Source organism: Glycine soja, chromosome 20 (genome assembly GCF_004193775.1).
Source record: "Glycine soja cultivar W05 chromosome 20, ASM419377v2, whole genome shotgun sequence".
Lineage (NCBI taxonomy): Eukaryota > Viridiplantae > Streptophyta > Magnoliopsida > Fabales > Fabaceae > Glycine > Glycine soja.
The window spans coordinates 4,739,738-4,759,782 of NC_041021.1; the positions used below are offsets into that span (position 1 = coordinate 4,739,738).

Sequence of the window (20,045 nt, forward strand, 5' to 3'; positions counted from 1 at the left end):
CGGTATTTTGATGATCATATGGTGTGTCTTGATTTCTATAATGACCATCCTCCGTTGGTGGGTCGTCAAATGAATAATCTAGATGACACAAATTTGTGTAATCTAAAATGAGGTGTGTATATCTAATTAAGTAAGCAGATACGTAGGAAGTTAAATATACATGGTGAACAATTTGACATGATGTAATTAAAATCCTCACGAATATAGTCATTTTAGATGTAATAACAATAACCACATATTACCTATATCAATGTTTGTCTGGTTTATATTGATTTCCTCATCACTATCATATGAAATATGTTCTATTAGATTTGATTTGTGTAATGTATATCTTCCTGAATGTATATGTTGAGACGTGCTGACAGTTTGAATTGGAACAACACCTGTGGTTGTATGTTCTGTAGAAGTTGATGGTCGTTTGAGGTTTAGTGAAGTTAAATTTTCTTTCCCAAACTTGTACAACATATTCATCTGGATTGAAGAAGCGTTGACGATACGTACAATGACTAAATCTTGTGTCAAATTTGAAATTCCCCAATATAATGTTGACAACACTGATTCAAAGACGAAGTGATGTTTGATAATGGTGTGCACTGCGTATGTAGTTTAGAACTGTCATCAATAAAGTGTGGGTCACATGCTGATATACATTTACGCTTTTATGCAATAATAGTGATTATAACCGAATTAGTATTTATAAAATATGTACAAATCAATTGGGAGTTTTTATTCATTGTTACCATTAGCTAAATGCTGACTTGGAGTGTCATAACTTTGTCTTCTTTTTTGCAAAATGTGTTTTCTATTTTTTCTTTTTTCGGAAGAATTTTCCATTTGAACTTTCAGTTGTCAAAGTATTCTGCACCAGTTTGTGACACTTTGAAAATTATAATTTAGGATCAACATATAATGGAGCAAGATGTATTATTCCCATATATGTAGCAATGTAGGAATAATAGTGACTTAATATTGTTTAAGAATAAACAATGTACATGAAAGGGTGATAGAATATTAAGTATAACATATAATAAATTGTATAAAGATAGAAACTTTACTTCAGAGTTAGGAGTAGAAAATATAACTTTTGTTGTTCATGATGAAGGTAAGTTGTATTGTTGTAGAAATGTTGCTTTTCGGCTTCCCATTTCGTTCATCATTTATCATCATATTCCTTTTACTTGTTGTTGAATGTGAATTAATGTTGATGAAGTTGGGTGATGAACAATTTCATATTGTTCTCCATTAATATTCATCAGAAGCTAGTATAGAAAAAAGAAGAAGGGCCCCTTGTACATTCCCTCGCTTTTTTGTTTTCCCACCAAGTCTATGATTAGACATTTGTGTGGATTAGCATAAGACTTTTATCACCGCTACAGTATTTGATATGTATTCTTCATTAATTGTGTTGGCAGCTTTTGTATGATAGTGTGTGCCATTTCGAACCTACTCCTCAAAAATTGTATCGACAGATTTGACAAAAGGCAAATATACATATTATTTGACATATTTTATTGAATTTGTGCTTGGTTGAAATATATGGTTAAATATTTGGAACCTACGCCTTGTCAGTGATCCTAAATTGCTACATTATTTATTCTTAAACAATATTAAGTCACTACTATTCCTATATTGCTACATATACGGGAATAATACTACATCTTGCTCCATTATATGTTGATCTTAAATTATGATTTTCAAAGTATCACAAAATGGTGCAGAATACTTTGACAACTGAAAGTTCAAATGAAAAATTCTGCCGAACAAAGAAAAAATAGAAAACACATTTTGCAAGCAAGAAGACAAAGTTTTGACACTCCAAGTCAGCATTTATCTAATGATAACAATGAATACAAACCCCCAATTGATTTATACATATTTTATAAATACTAATTCAGTTATAATCATTGTTATTGCAGAAAAGCGTAAGCATATCTCAACATGTGACCCACACTTTATTGATGACAGTCCTACACTACATACACAATGCACACCATTGTCAAACATCGCTCGTCTTCGAATTAGTGCCATCAACATTATACTTATTGGAAGTCTCCTACCTATGGTTAATAACCCACCCAAATTTGCACAACTATATATTTATGATACAGACAACGAAGTCAAGAACAGGCTTGCCCAAAACCCGTAAGTCTTAACATTCGAAAAATTTCATGTTACATTATAGTTTTTAAAATGTCTTTTTAATATTGTATACCATGAACACTTGGTTATGCACCTTCAACAATGTTCAGGATCAAAGATATTCTTGATGAAGAGATTATCATTGGAATCAAGAATATGCTAGATAAGCACAATCGATATGCACAGAAGTTCAGAATGGCAAGGGACAAACTACAATCTTTAGCTATTTGTGACCTCAAACTAAAACTCATTAGTGATAGACAATCAGATGAAAGATTATATAACTTGTCAAATACTGTTAAAGTTGCTGCTTTGATTGTTGGTGACGAGCATACAGGAGTGCTCAAAAGAATAAATGAACTACATCCTGCATATTTGTCGTTGCAATATCCCCTTTTGTACCCCAAAGGTGAAGATGACTATAGATCAAATATTCTTCATAAGGATCATCCAAATATCCATGCCGCAAAGAGGAAAAAAGTTACCATGCGTGAATATTTTTGTTATTGAATGCAATCAAGGGACAATGAAACTCAAACAATACTACATTCAAGGAGATTGTTTCAACAATGGATTGTTGATGGCTATTGTATGATTGAGTCTCAAAAACTAAACTATGTTAGACAACATCAACAGGAGCTCAGAGTAGACAAGTACATGAATTTGAATGCCTGTAATAATGAGCCCCAAACACTTGGCAATGAAAAAGGTAAGAGAATTATACTACCGAACTCTTTTATTGGTAGTCAGAGGTATATGAAACAATTATATTTTGATGGTATGACAATTTGTGTCCATATTGGATTTCCAGACCTATTCTTGACATTAACATGTAATCCAGCATGACCAGGAATTCAACAAAAAGTTAGGAAATGCAATCTTACACCTTAGGATTCCCCTGATGTTGTCTCACGGATATTCAAAATGAAGCTAAATCAATTGATGAATGATCTCAAAAGTGGACATATCTTTGGTGTCATTGTTGGATGTAAGTAATTACCACCTCTACCAATCATTTTTTACACTTCAATTTTACAATTATATTTTCAAATATACATTAATAATCATGCTGCTAATATTTCAATTGGACTGCAGTTGTTTACACCATTGAGTGACAAAAAAGAGGATTGCCTCATGCTCATATTTTAATATTTCTGCATCCTTCAAGTAAGTATCCAAATCCAGAAGACATTGGTAACATCATTTCTGCTGAGATATCAAATAAGGACACACATCCATAATTGTACGAAATAGTCTATAACCATATGATTCATGGACCATGTAGACTGCCAAATACAGGGGTACCATGTATGGTTGATGGGAACTGTATTAGATTTTTCCCAAAGAAGTTCCACCAAACAACAATTTTTGACTAAGATGGATTTCTAGTTTATAGAAGAAGAAACAACAGACATACAGTTCAAAAGAATGGTATTCAACTTGATAATCGATTTGTTGTGCCATATAGTCCACATCTCCTACTCAAATATAGAACACACCTAAATGTAGAATGGTGCAATCAGAGTACATCAATCAAATATTTGTTTAAGTACATCAACAGAGGATCCAATCAGATTACAATAGCTATTGTTAATGTGCAAAACCAGGATGACAAACAAACTGAGGTTTATGATGAAATTAAACACTATCTTGATTGTCAGTATGTGTCAATCATCTGATCATTAAATGCATAATATCTACACACAAAATACCCTTCCCGATTATATTCATTAATACATATTATGTGTGACACCCTCTACCCCTCACATATATACTAATAAAGGAATAAAAATTTAAATATTAATTAAAAGTATTTTTAAAACATTTTTAAATACAAGCCTTTCAAAGGGGTAAAAGACTCACATTCACTTTCTTCTACATCATATTCAAACTTGTCCAAATAAATAATAAAGTCATCTCGGCTCAAACAAGACCGTCTAAACTTCATACAATTAATATAAAACCTATATCTTAATGTCACATCCTATCAGAGCGTTGTGTTCCCATGTCCTCTAGCATGAGGTTCTTCATAGTCATCCACCTATTCATCTGCTCCCCCGAACATAAAGTTCAAGATCATCACAGGATCCAAACACAAACAACAAACTGGGAGTGAGTTATCACATTCCTAACTTCTAGAGAGAGACAAGACAACATATAGTAGCCAAATACAATTTACTTAGCATATCTCACATTATTTCATCACTTTGTCATTCAAAATTCACTTTTCAATCATCAATCACAATACACAAGAATCACACACTCCGATCAAGACATAATAACACATTAATTTCATAATAAACAATTAGCAAGCGTATGCAACAGTTATGCTAAGACTCAAGCCTATATGCAATGTGGTACCATGTCAGTGAAAAACCTCGTCGGGCGCCTAGGAGTACATGACAAGACAAACCACACACTAGCAAGTCAAGTCACTCTCACTAGGTAATATCATAGGGACACCAGTCAGGGTCACAGTATTTTGCGAGAATGCTCCAACCATATGGGATCAACATAGACTTAAAGGAGCACTCAAACCGTGTGACCCCCAAGGCCTACACTCCGAATAGTCCGTCAGGGCCTCTCCCTCTTGATTCAGGTCCAACCCAGAAAACATTTTAGCACACAGAGTCTATTTATGAACTGCACAAAACACACGACTCCTCAATTGTTCTCAAAATAGTTTTAACTCATCGCCCTAAGAGGGACTTAACATTAACTCGTCGCCCTTAAAGGGACTTAACATTAACTCGTCGCCCAAAAAAAGACTTAAAATTAACTCGTCGCCCTTAAAGGGACTTAGCATTAACTCGCCACCCTTAAAGGGACTTATAGTCGTGTGATTGTACAATTCATAGTTAATACTCAATGCACACAACATCTCAATCACATACATACACAATTTATCACATACACTCGATCTCAATCACAATGGTATAATCTCAAAATAGTATGTTATCACATCTCATGAATCATATTCACTTTACCTATGAACTATGCAATATACACAACTACTCAATTGTTTTCAAAATAATTTTAACTCATCGGGTTCCCACAATGGATCCCATCACAATACTCGCCGCCCTTAAAGGGTCTTACAATTGTGTGATTGCATAGTTCATAGTTCACAACTCAATACACACATCTCATCTCAATACGCATGTATTTCATCATCCGTCACATGTTCAATTTATCACATAATCACAGTTTGAATCATCATTTCATAACCTCAACATAACAATTTATGCAAAAGATTTTATCACAACATGGGGTGTAAAATCCTTGAAATAGTTTCTCACAATTATATCAAAATCAATTAATCAAATTCATGGGTTAAACACAAAGACATCAAGAGCACTCAAGTTTATCAATCAATTCTCATCAGGACATCAATTGGTACATAAAACACAATAATATTGTATTTATAATCATAAAGAGAAAATTATAATTCAATAAACATCCTAAAATAAACCCAAATTTAGTTCTCTAAAGATCTCTACACATGTTCATTCTAACCCCCAATTGCAATAAACTCATCCCTTACCTCTGAGCGGACTCACGTGTCTTCCGACAGCGATAGCGGCATCTCTAGCGGTTCCATGAGATTCCTCCAGTTATTCCTTCGACTGCTCCGATAGAATTCCCAAACATCAGAGAGACGGAGAAGAGATTGAACTGTCTTCATGCGATTCCTTTTTTTCCCTTCAAAAATATTATCTCGCAAATCCCAACGGTGGAAGTGTGCACAATTAAATTTCGAACAACGTATCCAAATTTCATCAAAATCCAACGGTTAACGAAACCAGAATCATAGTTTTACTAAGACTGTTTTGGGTTTCTGCGAGAAAAGAGAAAGCTACCGTGTGAAGGGTATTCCTCCTAGCTCTGACATGTTTTTACAATTTCCATCGGTGAGAATTCTCGGAATTGGGTTGTGAAGGTGGTGCTCAAATTTCATGTCGATCCAACGGGGAATGAGCCCGAGATCGTCATTTTTCTGAGACAAGTTTTGGGGGCTGCGAAAAAAAGAAAGAGTTTTGAAAGGAGAAGCAGAAAAAACGAAAGTGAGGGAAAAAAGAGACAACGTCAGTCTAAACCTGACCTAATATCGCTATTTATACCTAGGGTACATGCAACTTATTATTACTCTATTTATTTATTTTTAATATTTTATAAAAAGAAACTCTATTTTATTCCCTATCAAATGAATAAATCAAATATTTTTTTTCTTCAAACCATTATTTCTCATTATTTATTTCTTTATAAAAACATGATCATTTTTTTAAACTCTATTTATTTATAAATAAAAATTATTTTTAAATTAGTTTATGAAAAATGAGATGTTACATTATGTGTATATGTTTTATTATTCATTCACCAGGTATGTGTCGCCCTATGAGGCATATTGGAAGATTTTTGCATTCCCAATGCATGAACGTTCACCAGCAGTTGAATGTCTCTATTTTCACCTTGAAAATCAACAGCCTACCTATTTACTGAAAAGATAGTCAGCAAATAGGTTCAGTACTATCAAAGAGTACAATAAAAGAATCAATGTTTAAAGCTTGGATGGATTCTAATAAAATATACCCTCATGGACAGGATCGATCTTATGCTAAATATGTGTCCAAATTCGTTTATGTTGCACACAAAAGATACTAGCAACCAAGAAAACAAGGAAATACAATTGGCAGGATCATATGGGTACCCCCTTCAAGTGGAGAGTTATTCTACATGAGGATAATGCTATCCTCCGCTAAAGGGTCACAATCTTAGAAATATATTAGAACAATAGAAAATGTGGTCTACAATACATTTAGAGAAACATGTTTTGCAAAAGGTTTTCTAGGAAATGATCAAGAATTTGTTGGTGTTTTACGAGAAGCTAACACTTGGGGATCTGAACACTTTCTTAGAAAGTTATTTGTGAAGCTGCTATTTATGAATACCATGAATAGACCAAAATATGTGTGGGAACAAACATGACAATGGATGACAGATGATATTCTATTTAATCATAAAAGACAAGGTAATTTCAAACATCCTAAATAATTGCATATCATTCATATGAAACAAGTCACTTACTAACGAAGTAATTTCTGTACTATTCACAGGCATTCAACTAACTGACAAAGAAATAATGCATCTATGTTTGACTGAAATTGAAAATCTGCTGCAAGCCAACGGGAAAAGTCTACGAGATTTTCCTTCAATGTCATACCCAATAGGATATGCTGCCAATCCACATGGAAATAAGCTCATCTACAATGAAATGGCTTATGATAAGGAAATTTTGTGCACTGAATTCAACAAATGTTGTCACTCACTAGCAGGTATGCACAACATATTTTAGTTTTTCTTAATATAATATTCATTCCCAACAATCTATACTACTAATTCATGATGTATACATTACTAAATGCAGATGAGCAGACTTTTATTTTTGATAAGATTATGCGTGTTGTTGCAAGTCAATCGGGTGGAGTTTATTTTCTTTGTAGATATGGTGGTATCGGGAAGACATTTATTTGGAAAAATTTATCATTTGCTATACGATCTAATTGTGGAATTGTTTTAACAGTAGCTTCAAGTGAGATTGCTTTAGTACTGCTGCTCGGAGGTAGAACAACACATTCTAAGTTTGCTATACCAGTGCCCGCAACACAAAATTCAACATGCAATATTCATCAAATGAGTGACTTGGCTGAATTGCTGCAGATGACAAAACTATTAATTTGGGACGAAGCTCTAATCTGTCACAAGTTCAATTTTGAAGCACTTGATAAAAGCTTAAAAAACATCATGCACAATGATAGACCTTTTGGAGGAAAGGTCATTATTTTTTGTGGTGATTTCCGTCAAATACTACCTATTGTGCCAAGAGGTAATCGCTCTAATATCGTCCATCCAACTCTAAATGCATCATAAATTTGGGATCAGTGTCAAATTCTTAAATTGACAAGAAAACATGCGTTTGCAAACCAAACTTGGAGATGACAAACAATTTTCTGATTGGCTACTATACATAGGCGATGACAAACTTGGAGAACTTAATGATGGATATGGAAAAATCACCATTCCAGATGAGTTTCTTATCAAGGACTTTAATGATCCTATCCAGGCAATTGTTGAGACAACATATAGAAACTTATTACAAAACTATAACAACGAAGATTTCTTGCAAAAAAGAGTTGTTCTAGCCTCTATAAAAGATGTTGTTGACAGTATAAATGACTATGTCCTAGCTTTGATACCCACTGAGGAGAAAGAGTATTGTAGTACTAATAGTGTTAATAAATCTGATGAACTACTAAATCCTGCATTTGGAGTTCTAATACTTGAATTTATGAACTCGTTGAAAACATCAAGAATACCTAATCACAAGTTAAAAATTAAGGTTGACACTCTCATCATACTATTACGAAATTTGGATCAGGCAGATGGGTTATGCAATAAAACTAGGTTTATTGTCACAAGACTTGGTTCAAATGTGATTGAAGCAAAGATTATTACTGGACCAAATATAGGTCATAGGACATACAAACCAAGAATGAATATGTCTCCTTTTGATTCCCCATGACCATTCAAACTAATTAGAAGACAGTTTCTATTTATGGTTTCATTTGCAATGACCATAAACAAGTCTCAGGGATAGTCATTGACACATGTAGGATTGTATTTACCAAACCCAGTAATTTCCCATGGCCAGCTATATGTTACACTTTCATGAGTGCAAAATGAAAACGGACTGCATATTCTTATTCATGATAAACAAGACACTCCAAAAAATATTACCATTAATGTAGTATATAAAGAAGTATTTGCAAACTTATAAACAAGGTATGCTTCCCAAATTCTTATTGTTAGATATGCATTATCGTAAATCAGATTCACTTTCTATCAAACTATATAGTAATACATACTAATGTTTCCTACCTACAACATTACTGATTGACTTCATTTTCAACATATCAATTTATAATCAGAGAATTACAATACACTACATATTTTACTTTACCAATACTTATACTGCTTTCAACATGCACACTCTTTTGCAATTTGATTATGATCAAATCTCAAATAAATTTTGTTAAAGTTAAGGACTACATTGTTGAAGAGTTTGTGATGCACATTACATTAGAGAAGTGCTGAGTTTTTTTTTCTCAGCCACACATTGTATATATCTATATAAAACAGAAATAGTATAATAAGAAAAAAGGAAAGATAGGTTCAGACTAGGGAACCTGTTCCTTCTTAGGCTTTACAAAATCCACACTAAAAACAGCCTTTTCTAAACCTGTCAATACTACTCTTACAAAGATACAACTAGTACACAATACAGCTGTTTACACCTACATCACCGGTCTACACAATATAATACTTTAACACTCCCCCTGAAGTTGGAGCATATAAATTAAATTCTCCAAGCTTGGAACATGAGCTGAAGCATCTCAAGCTGCACCACCTTCTGTGCTTGCCTACATTTTGATTTTGCTCACACACCAGTGGTAGTTAGTTCTTTATTACTCTAGCTCCATGCCCCTCTCTCAGATGGTAAAACATATGATATTTGGAAGAGTGTGCAGGGGGATGGAAATTATGAAAAGACTTGGCAGCGTCCAAACATATAACAACTCCAAGCTAGAGAACTCTAGTGTGGGTGGAAGATTCTTCTTCTAAGTTAGATGATGCGATGGAGCTTGATTGCTTGATTGAAACCCATGACTGAAACTCAGATGCTGAGCCATGATAAACTTCCTCAGACCAAAACAAGGAGGGATCCCAAACTCAGATAACAACACAATGGGGCTGGCCTTTAGAATGATTAGTACTGATTAGGAGACAACCAACACACTCCCCCTCAAGATGGAAGGTGGAGTTAACACTTCTAGCTGACTCCACCTTCTAGCTTGGGATGAACAATACAAGTAGAAAAATAGACAATGAAACACGTCGGAAATACATTGGTAACAGATTGAAAATGATTGAAAACATTCAAAGACAATTGGAATATGCTGAACCATTAAGCAGAAGCTACAACACAATGCTTAACCACTTAACAGAAGCAAACACACTTAACCACCTAAAAGGGAGAAGCAAACCAAAGCTTAACCATCAAGGGTAGAAGCTAAACATGGTGCTTAACCACTCAAGACAGAAGCAAAACACAATATTTGAATGCTTAACCACCATAAAGGCAGAAGCAACACACCAATGTTTAACCATCCATGGTAGAAGCTTGACATCAATGCTTAACCACCATGGATAGAATCGACAAAGCTTAATGATTTTTTTTAATATATAGTAGGGGTTCTTGACCATATTGAACCCCGGGGACAGCAATTGCTTCAAGGACAGAGACAAGGAAGAGGTTGCTGGACAACAGGATCAACAAATGACCTATAGTAGGGTTCTTGACTAGATCGAACCCGAGGACAACGATATTAAACAACAGACCACACAACAAATGAATAAAAGGACAAGAGACAATGGAGCTGCACAACAAAGGGTTAAGAGAGACAAATGAGGAGGGAATAATCTCAAATACCTTGCAAGCATGGTAGAAACTCCAAACCCAAACTGAGCAAACTCAAATTTTCCAATCTTTCTTCAAAAGTCCAATGGAGGATGTCCAAGAAATAGAAAGAACAGGGCCTGAAGTTGACATTTTTCAGAACCAAAACAAAATGCAACTTCGAAGGCAGCCGGAAGGGGAGCCTTGAAAACATTCAAAACCATACCAAACTTAGCAACTACTTTTGAGGAAGGACTTCAAGCCAAAGCAATGGGTACCTTCTGGCTTGGTAACAATGTTGCAGTTTGTAACAAAAGAGAGAGACAAGAAACCAAGCGAGGCCTTAAATAGGACCAGAACATGCCTCAGTTCTGAAGACAAAGAAGAAGGGCCAAAAGAGGAGGTCTGAGCAGACAGGACATGCATATGACCTTATATGTGTGTGTGTGTGTAGTGGACCAGCCATATTTGTGATAAATGGATCGAAAACAGTTCCAACAATGATCTTGAAGATGGAAATAGAAGAAAAGGACAATGGAAATGAACTGTGAGGTGAAGAATAGTCCAAAACAGTCAATCAGTGACAACTCCGACGACAACAGTGGAAGCTGACTAGTGGATAGGACTCGCCAGAGTGAGACAAGTACAATGGTGGCTGACGACGGTGGTTGACAGTGGTAGACGACTAGCAGCAGTAGAGACAACGGAATGAGATCACAGGACTTGCAGATGCCATTTTATGAACAGAGAATTTGGAGAGTTCCAGAGAAGAGACTTTGGAGAAGGAGAAGACAGGACCGACAGATGCCATTTCTGATAAAAAAAAAAGTCCTAATGGAGAAGAAGAAGGGGACGCAAGAGCTGGAACAGTTGAGACTAAAACAGGGGCTGAAACATGCCCAGATGGAGATGATGAGACTTTTGGAACTGGTTCGACGAGCTTCCGGTGACAGCAGGGTGACGCATGGACTGCATGCGTTGGATCTGGCGCGGACTGGAGGCGGCGTGTGGCTGAGATTCAGGCCACCCGACTTCCAATGATGGGTCACGCTCTTTAAGGCGCACCTAACCCTGGGTTCGTCGGAAGAAAAGGCAGAGGCGGCAGTCGGAGACGACGGCAGACGGTGGCCGAAGACGATGGCGACGTCGGAGACAGTCAGAACGAGATCGTACCCGCTCTGATACTATGTTAAAGTTAAGGACTACATTGTTGAAAAGTTTGAGATACACATTACATTAGAGAAGTGCTGAGTTTTTTTTTTCTCAGCCACACATTGTATATATTTATATAAAATAGAAAGAGTACAATAAGAAAGAAGAAAAGACAGGTTCAGACTAGGGAACCTGCTCCTACTTAGGCTTTACAGAATCCACACTAAAAATAGCCTTTTCTAAAACTGTCAAGACTACTGTTACAAAGATACAACTAGTACACAATACAGCTGTCTACACCTACACTAGTTGTCTACACAATACAACTGTCTACATATAGTTGTCTACACAATACAACTGTCTACATACAACTGTCTACACAATATAATACTTTAACAAATTTGATATAATAGCTTTATTTCTTTATGTTGCAGGAGAACAAAAACGAGGGAAATGCTGCAAATTTGTTATTAGGTCATAGCCACTCAAGCATTTTCACATCAATTTACCCCTTTTTAGGTTAGTATTGTATATATTAGCAACGTTCTATTTGGGATTTTTAAATGTTCAGTAATCTTAACTATATATGCAATCAATAGATTCATTTCTATTCATTGTGCAGACTCTCATTCACTACAACAACATGTATCTCATGATAATCACAACAATACCATCCGAAACTATCTACAATTGCATGAGGTTAGTATCATATTCATATTGTATTTAATGTTTTCATTCTATCGATACTTCAACATTATTATCATCCCAATTAACAACATTATAAAACTGTATACATGTAGTAATATTTGACATTTATCAAAACTCAAATATTACTATTAGCCCGTGCATCGGCACGAGCAACTATCTAGTTATAAGTAATTATGAGGTAGTGTTTGGCAAAGCTCTTTTTTAACTTTTCTAGTCCTTAAAAGGAGAAGTTGAGCCAAAATCCAATCAAAGCTCTTGAAAAATTGAGCTTAATTTTTATAAATGAAAGGGGGAAAGTAGCTTTTTTTTAATAAAAAAAAACTAAAGTAGCTTTTCTTTTTTTTTTTAAAAAAAAGATGCATAACTTCCCTGTCCCTCTCATCCTGAACAAATCAATGTGGGACAATGAAATGAAGCTTAGTTTGAAATGAGTTCTAAAGCTAAAATTGTCAAACAACTTCTACTTCTTTTAAGCTTTAAATTTAAAATAGCTTTCAAGCCAAAAATTAGGGCTAAACATAACCTATGAAAATCATTTGGATTTGACTGATTGGCCTTTTCCCCTAAAGCTGATGCAATTCAATCTACTAATCTCGCACATTAAAGGTGGTGAAGCTTCCAAGTGTTTATATTGAACATAAACTAAATCATCCATCTATAGTTCAGCACAAAGAAAAATATACACGGCCAAAACTTTTGAATTTTTGAAATGACAGTAATGCATGATAAATGATATAGACTTACATAAGCATAAACACTAAAATAACCTACTGGCCCCTATGTGAGTAGAATTTTGCTTGTGGTTTTACTATTCCGCTCGGGTACTCAGGTAATAGCTTAACAAAATGATCTATAGAATAAATATGATACTTGAATGGAGGTAAATGATGAAACACATTGTATAGACAACATACGATAGAAATACTTTATTAATGAAATAAATCACTAAATTTCACGAAAGGAATCCAATCTACACATGATGCTATGTTGGGAACACTCTCAGGTACGCGAAGCAACTTATCTGGTTATGTATTTTAATAGGGGTCAAGAATACTTTGTCCAATTCAACAAAACCCTAACCTAGGGATCCAATTAAAAATGAGAAATTTATTTGTACAACAAATTTTATGAGAGCAAAATGAGATGTAAAAAATGATGAGGAGCAAGATAGAGATAGAAAATGTTGTATAAATTGTTTTGTGAGCAATGCATCTCATTTAAAATAATTTAAAAGTTCAGTGTTAGTTGGGAGAAAACAAACTAGCAAAGAACCACTAAGGGCACAAACCAACGATCCAAACGTAGAATCATCAAGCACTAGGTGGATTCCCTCTAATAGATTCCGTTAGAGGGTGCTGAGCTGGCAGGAGGATATTAGTCCATAGGGAATATGTTGTCCGCATGTTGCTTCCCATCGTGCAGCACTGCATTGTCGCCATTTCTATTTTTCTGTTATTTTCTTTTCGCATTCTAGCACCTTCTGTTTCCGTAGCAGCACCCTTGGCTAGTGCCTCTATATAAGGGATGCTTAGTATGCAATAGAGAGCAGAGAAAATAATAGAATCCTTTTCCTCTCTTCATCCTTTCTTTGGGAGGTCCCTAGTCCTCGAATTCTAGGATTATCCTTTGCTGTTCATAACATTTGGTGCTTTCATTGAGCATCAATGACTGACTCCGCTATGGACCGCATTGAAGCAACCATCGCGGAACTCACCTCCACTCAACTCAAACTCACTGCTGTCGTAGACGCCATGGTGACCAAACTGGCCAACCTTCTTCAGCGGCTGGCCCTTCGCGATGCCACTCAACACTTTCCATCTTCTTCCCCTGCGAAGTCACCACCAACAGATGCCCCCATATCGATTCCACTTCCCATGTTGACTTCGATTCCATGCCTTGCACCCATGCAACCAAGTCTCACACCCAAGCTAGCTCCGTTCCCCATTGTTGCTTCCTACCTTCTCGCTAACAGCAAGTCCCACGCGTCCTCCTTCAACCCATACTGGGCCGCCATCCATCGGATCCGCTCGGAGTTCCCCAGCCGTCGCATCCTTCCCTCCGACTTCCGCTTATCGCTTTCTGTCATGTTCACCACCAAGGTCAGGAACAAGGAGTTGGACCACCCCTTCCTCCTCACCCTCTACGCCACTCTCGATGCTGCCAAATGGCTTTGTCTCTGCCACACTAATCTACATTCACTCATTCCTACACCCACTTTAATTTGGGATCTCGGTACTGTTTTTGGAAGCCATGGTTTGAAGCCCCAACACCTTGAGGACAAGCTGGTTTTGATGGACCACAAAATGTTGAGGGAGAAAACAAACCAGCAAAGCACCACTGAGGGCACAAACCAACGACCCAAATGCAGAATCGTCAAGCACCTAGTGGATTCCCTCTAACAGAAGTGTTGAGCTCGCAGGAGGATATTGGTCCATAGGGAATATGCAGTCACCATGTTGCTTCCTGACCTTTAAATTGGCTAGTGCCTCTATATAAGGGATGCTTAGTATGTAATAGAGAGCAGAGAAAATAATAGAATCCTTTTCCTCTCTTCATCCTTTCTTTGGGAGGTCCCTAGTCGAATTCTAGGATTATCCTTTGCTGTTCATAACATTCAGGGACCCAATTAAAAATCCTCAAATAGTTCAGGAAGTAACAGGTTAATTTAACCTTAGAAAACCAGATTCCTCACCACAAAAACAATAAATTTACAGAAAAAAAGAACAAAAGATTAAAAATATGTCCATAATTTTATTAACTCCTCTAAATGGCGTTAGTTACAATCCATTCTGTAATATGCAGTTGACATCAACAAATTTGGATTATATGAATTGAAAAGATTGCAAAACAAACACACAAAATCTGAGTACACAATTTAGCCTTCATTGATGTGCTGCAAACATAATTTAATTTGTGGATTCCAGATTTCCAGCTGCTCTTAAGTCTGGACTTATGAAGTTGCTTAACAAATAAGTGAGGATAATGGTTTTGTGCATTTACAAATGATAATCGCCAATTGAGTTTTAAAGAGAATTGTTTCAACAAAGAATAAGAAACAGAACTGCAACAAGATGTTTGGAAAGTAAAATTTAGTTAAAAGAACATGAAAGAAAGAACACACATACTCTATAGACACTTGATAGCAAGGATTAAATACTTAATGTGAAAAGGCTTATAAGAAGTTTGAATGTACCCGCTCAATGAAGCATTGTCATTCATATTCAGCCTCTCAAAGAAAGCAAGAGTGTAAAATGTAAAGCGATCAACAACTGAAACACCAACCTGTATATTTTAAAGAACAATTACAAAAGAATTTTAGTTGTGCAAAACTTGGACTTAAACAAGAAGAAACCCAATGGAAAACTGTAGCAGATTATGTCAAATACTTGTATGACAGACTATAAAATTCATACATACATCTGAGTCCAAATGAGGTGAATATGAATTCTCTAATTTCATACTACTTCCAATTGCCAAAACACCTGGCGAATGAAGCTGCCATGCTTAGAAAAGGAATGCAGTCAGAAACAAAACTTGGGGAAAATAATCAACTAGAAAGAAGAAAATAATTTATTATTATAACATAATAAGAAATTTAAATTTCAGGTGGACAATGAAACAGACTGGCTTGGAATGATCTATACATTTAAATAATGAATACACACTATGTGCTAAGAATATCGATTTAATCCAAGAAGACAAGCTAGAGAAGGATAAGAAAAGAAACAAAAAACAAAAGCAGACTGGATAAATTCGTATTCTTTGTAGTCCATGATATGATGTTTATGAGGGAGGGAAATATATTATACAATTAATCATGCAGGTCTATGTTAGCATGAAGATAAAATTAAAACCAGAATCCTCAGTATAGGAAATTTGTAAGACTCCTTTCAGCAAAATTATTTAATTGCCATAGCAATGCCCATGACTGAAAGTAAAGTACCCATCATTTATATAGAAGAAAAATAATTCAGAATAGAATTAGATGCTCTTTAAATATAGGTGTATATCCTTAATCATCAAATTATAGACCATCTAATAGCAGCTAAACAGCCTAACAACAAAGAAATATGAGGAATAGAGTTTCAGACTTCTTTATGCCCCCAACCAATGCACTATTCTACCAGTGATGGAAAATATGACCGTGCCATCAAGGGCAAGAATATCATTCAACAAAGTACATCTATTGAGGAACACAAGGTATTCATTAAATTTGGACAGATATCAACTCTAAAACTAACATTTTGCCCATCAATGATATGTGTTAATTAATTCTGGACAATGAAAACTCAAAAAGAGTCAAAGTCACATACTGTTATTTCATAAGAATTGGCATAGGAGTTTTCAAGAATGATAAGCATATAAAATAAATTGGAAACCTGGCAGAACAGGGTAGAGGCTTGGCAGGTGTCCACCATTATTAGAAGCTCCTTAAACCTAACAAATCCCAATATAAGTATGAGTCAAAAATGAGTTCTTACCTAATAATGATAAGCATATGAAATCAGAGTCCTGATTCATTAGTCTATCTGTCAATGACACAAAAAGCTTTGTTCCTGTGATTTCTCTTCATCTTTAGTGTTTTCTGTTTTGTACTTCTGTTAAGGACTCACTATCCTCCCTTCTCTTTCTAAGCAAAAATCGTCACACCAATAAATTGTACTTCATTAACAAATTATTCATCCAGGTAATCAATTTACAATTCATAGGTCACAAATAAACAGTTGAATAATAATCAATACCTATGCTTCTCTTTCATTTGCTTCACAACATCAGCTAAATCATGACTTTGAAGCTCTTCTGAGTCCTGAAACTTCAAAAACTCATCACCCCCGTGCCCTGTCATATACAGAAGAATATGACTTCCTTCATCACTAAGAAGACTCTTGGACCTTGGAACAGAAGTTTCATGACGTCCTGTAAGTACCCGTAAAAAGTTTTCCACTGTTACTTCATAGCCACGATAATCTACCTGAGCCCTTGCAGGCAAACAATCATGGAACAGAAGTTTCATGACATCCTGTAAGTACCCGTAAAAAGTTTTCCATTGTTACTTCATAGCCACGATAATCTACCTGAGCCATTACATGAAAACAATCATGGAACAGAAGTTTCATGACGTCCTGTAAGTACCCGTAAAAAGTTTTCCACTGTTACTTCATAGCCACAATAATCTACCTGAGCCATTGCAGGCAAACAATCATCCTCTGAAAGAGGCTACATATCAAAAGCCCAAAAAGGTAGAAAGATACAAATATCTTCTCTTCTAAATACTACAAGATATTGAGAAACAATTAGATGAGAGAAGAAAATAAACAAGGGCCTTTTTTCAAGTTATAGCCATTGAAGATTATAGCACTTCTACCTTCACCACTAGCGATCATAACATTTAGAATGAAGATGAACATAAAAATATTACATGCAAGTGCAATATATTTTCTGGATGTAAACAGACTTTTCACAAAAGAGACAAACCTAGGTAACTGTCAGAGAAGTTATGGCTTATAGTTCATAATCTACTGCAGTACAACTGCTCAATAGATGAACTAAACTACTTTTAATGTACATTCAAATCATCACAGAAAGTTCTTTACCAGGACCAGCTTAGCTCAATTAGGCTCATTTTGAAGCAAAGTCTTAATATCAACACTTCCATTTCCAAAAAAATTTATTACTTACATGATAGTACCACAGGAGCCTCCAGAGAAAAATGTATGAATAATTAAATTAAATTAAATATCACTATATGTTTCAATCTATTTGTAAATTAATTTAAAGGGATCTTAAAGCTTATTTAGATATTTTATATCTCAAGCCTAAAGATAGACTTGATGAAGCAAACCTAGACAACCTCCGCCCAACTAATGTACTATATGACACAAATTAGCAAAAATTCAAGATGGTTTAGATAATGAATCTAGTTCAAGGTAGAGCCATTAATAAGCAGCTTATGAACACTGAAAGTTATTTCCTACCCTGTCAACCACCAAACAAACTTAAAAAAAAAGATGAAGAAACAATATATTAATGCTAGGCCAATAATATGGTACTCTTCATATCCTAGATGAAGTTCTTGAGATAGATTCAGAGACGCAGTTGGATTGCTGCTATATATAATAAAAAGAAACTCAAGATAGGCCCCATTACATTGACAACAGTGTGCTATCAAAGACAGTCAAGCCTGCCGCCTCAGCAAAGCAGGTAGAATTTGATTGGATTACATGACACAAATTAGCAAAAATTCAAGATGGTTTAGATAATGAATCTAGTTCAAGGTAGAGCCATTAATAAGCAGCTTATGAACACTGAAAGTTATTTCCTACCCTGTCAACCACCAAACAAACTTAAAAAAAAGATGAAGAAACAATACATTAACGCTAGGCCAATAATATGGTACTCTTCATATCCTAGATGAAGTTCTTGAGATAGATTCAGAGACGTAATTGGATTGCTATATATAATAAAAAGAAACTCAAGAGAGGCCCCATTACATTGACAACAGTGTGCTATCAAAGACAGTCAAGCCTGCCGCCTCAGCAAAGCGGGTAGAATTTGATTGGATTACTTTAGATGGCCTGAGGAACTTTAATATGAAAGAGACATCCAACAAGGTGAGGATTCCTGCAGAGATCTCTTTGGCGTTGTTGAGGCGGTGCGGCCGCGGGAGTGGGGTTGCAGCTGAGGGGGAGAAGGTGACAGAGGATGGGTATTTCTGGAATATCAGAAAAACTAAAAGGTAAAAGAAAAAGAAGTGTGAAGAGAAGCAAAGAGGTGCAAGAAGAAGAGCTGATTCATACTTTTTTTTTATAAAAAATATTTTTCATCCTTCTAGATTTGAAATTTCTTTGGTTGAAATTTTTAATACATGTCTTCACAAAATTAAAATATATCATTTTTTGGTTTAAATATAAGCTTAGGTAAATCTAAACATATATGATTTTTTATATCGATTATACAAATAATTGATATAAATATGATATTTTTTATATTAATGATACATATAATTGATGTAAAAATACTATGCACATAGATTTGGATGTTCGAATCTTATCTCAAGAAAAAAATACATTTTAATTTTATAAGGACAAAAAACGTATTGAAAATTTTACAAAAACAAATCTTGAACATTTTTATATTTATGAGGACAAAAAATTTATTTTAACCTACTTTTTTAAGAATGAAAATTCAAACACACCCACCTCTATAACATTATTAGTCAAATTTATTTCAACAATAATTTTGTATTGGATTCAATATTTCAAAAATTAAATTTAGAAAGAATGTGAAGTATTCATACTTATGAAATTTATTTCCCAAAAATATATTTGTTTTGGAATCTAACTTTTGGAACATATTTACATGCTTTCGAAAATAAGATTTTTTTTTTATATTGAAAATGATTAAACCAAACACATTGATGAACATCTATCTTAGTTGAACTCATTAGTGTTTAATGTTATATAACTTCCTAAATTATTAATTTGTTATAAATTTGGATCCTATTTATATTTTGACGGTTTGACAGCCACTT

At 35.0% G+C, this 20,045-nt stretch overlaps 1 protein-coding gene across 7 annotated transcripts; it reads right to left on the reverse strand.

Annotated features, from left to right (window-relative positions):
• Nucleotides 1–4,139: 4,139 nt before the first annotated feature.
• On the reverse strand, nucleotides 4,140–19,271 carry LOC114401759 (GPI-anchor transamidase-like). 7 transcript variants are annotated; one of them, XM_028364337.1, is made up of 7 exons: nucleotides 18,885–19,271; nucleotides 17,693–17,787; nucleotides 17,257–17,534; nucleotides 16,894–16,951; nucleotides 15,932–16,009; nucleotides 15,708–15,796; nucleotides 5,792–6,155 (listed from the first exon to the last, which is right to left on the reverse strand). In XM_028364337.1, exons 2-7 carry the CDS (start codon nucleotides 17,699–17,701, stop codon nucleotides 5,996–5,998), a joined length of 672 nt encoding a protein of 223 aa, XP_028220138.1. In that variant the 5' UTR covers nucleotides 17,702–17,787; nucleotides 18,885–19,271; the 3' UTR covers nucleotides 5,792–5,995. The 7 variants fall into 7 exon arrangements, 6 of the variants coding, with proteins under 6 accessions (XP_028220142.1, XP_028220138.1, XP_028220137.1 ...); XM_028364336.1 differs by having other exon boundaries at nucleotides 18,662–19,271; XR_003664365.1 differs by adding an exon at nucleotides 6,518–6,635 and having other exon boundaries at nucleotides 6,066–6,155; nucleotides 17,693–19,271.
• Nucleotides 19,272–20,045: the final 774 nt, after the last annotated feature.

Coding starts and splice junctions, on each gene's coding strand:
- LOC114401759 (XM_028364337.1), bottom strand. Junction 16,010..16,893: donor CCTCTACCCTGTTCTGCCAG/GTTTCCAATTTA, acceptor TAAGCATGGCAG/CTTCATTCGCCAGGTGTTTT. Junction 15,797..15,931: donor CACCTCATTTGGACTCAGAT/GTATGTATGAAT, acceptor TAAAATATACAG/GTTGGTGTTTCAGTTGTTGA.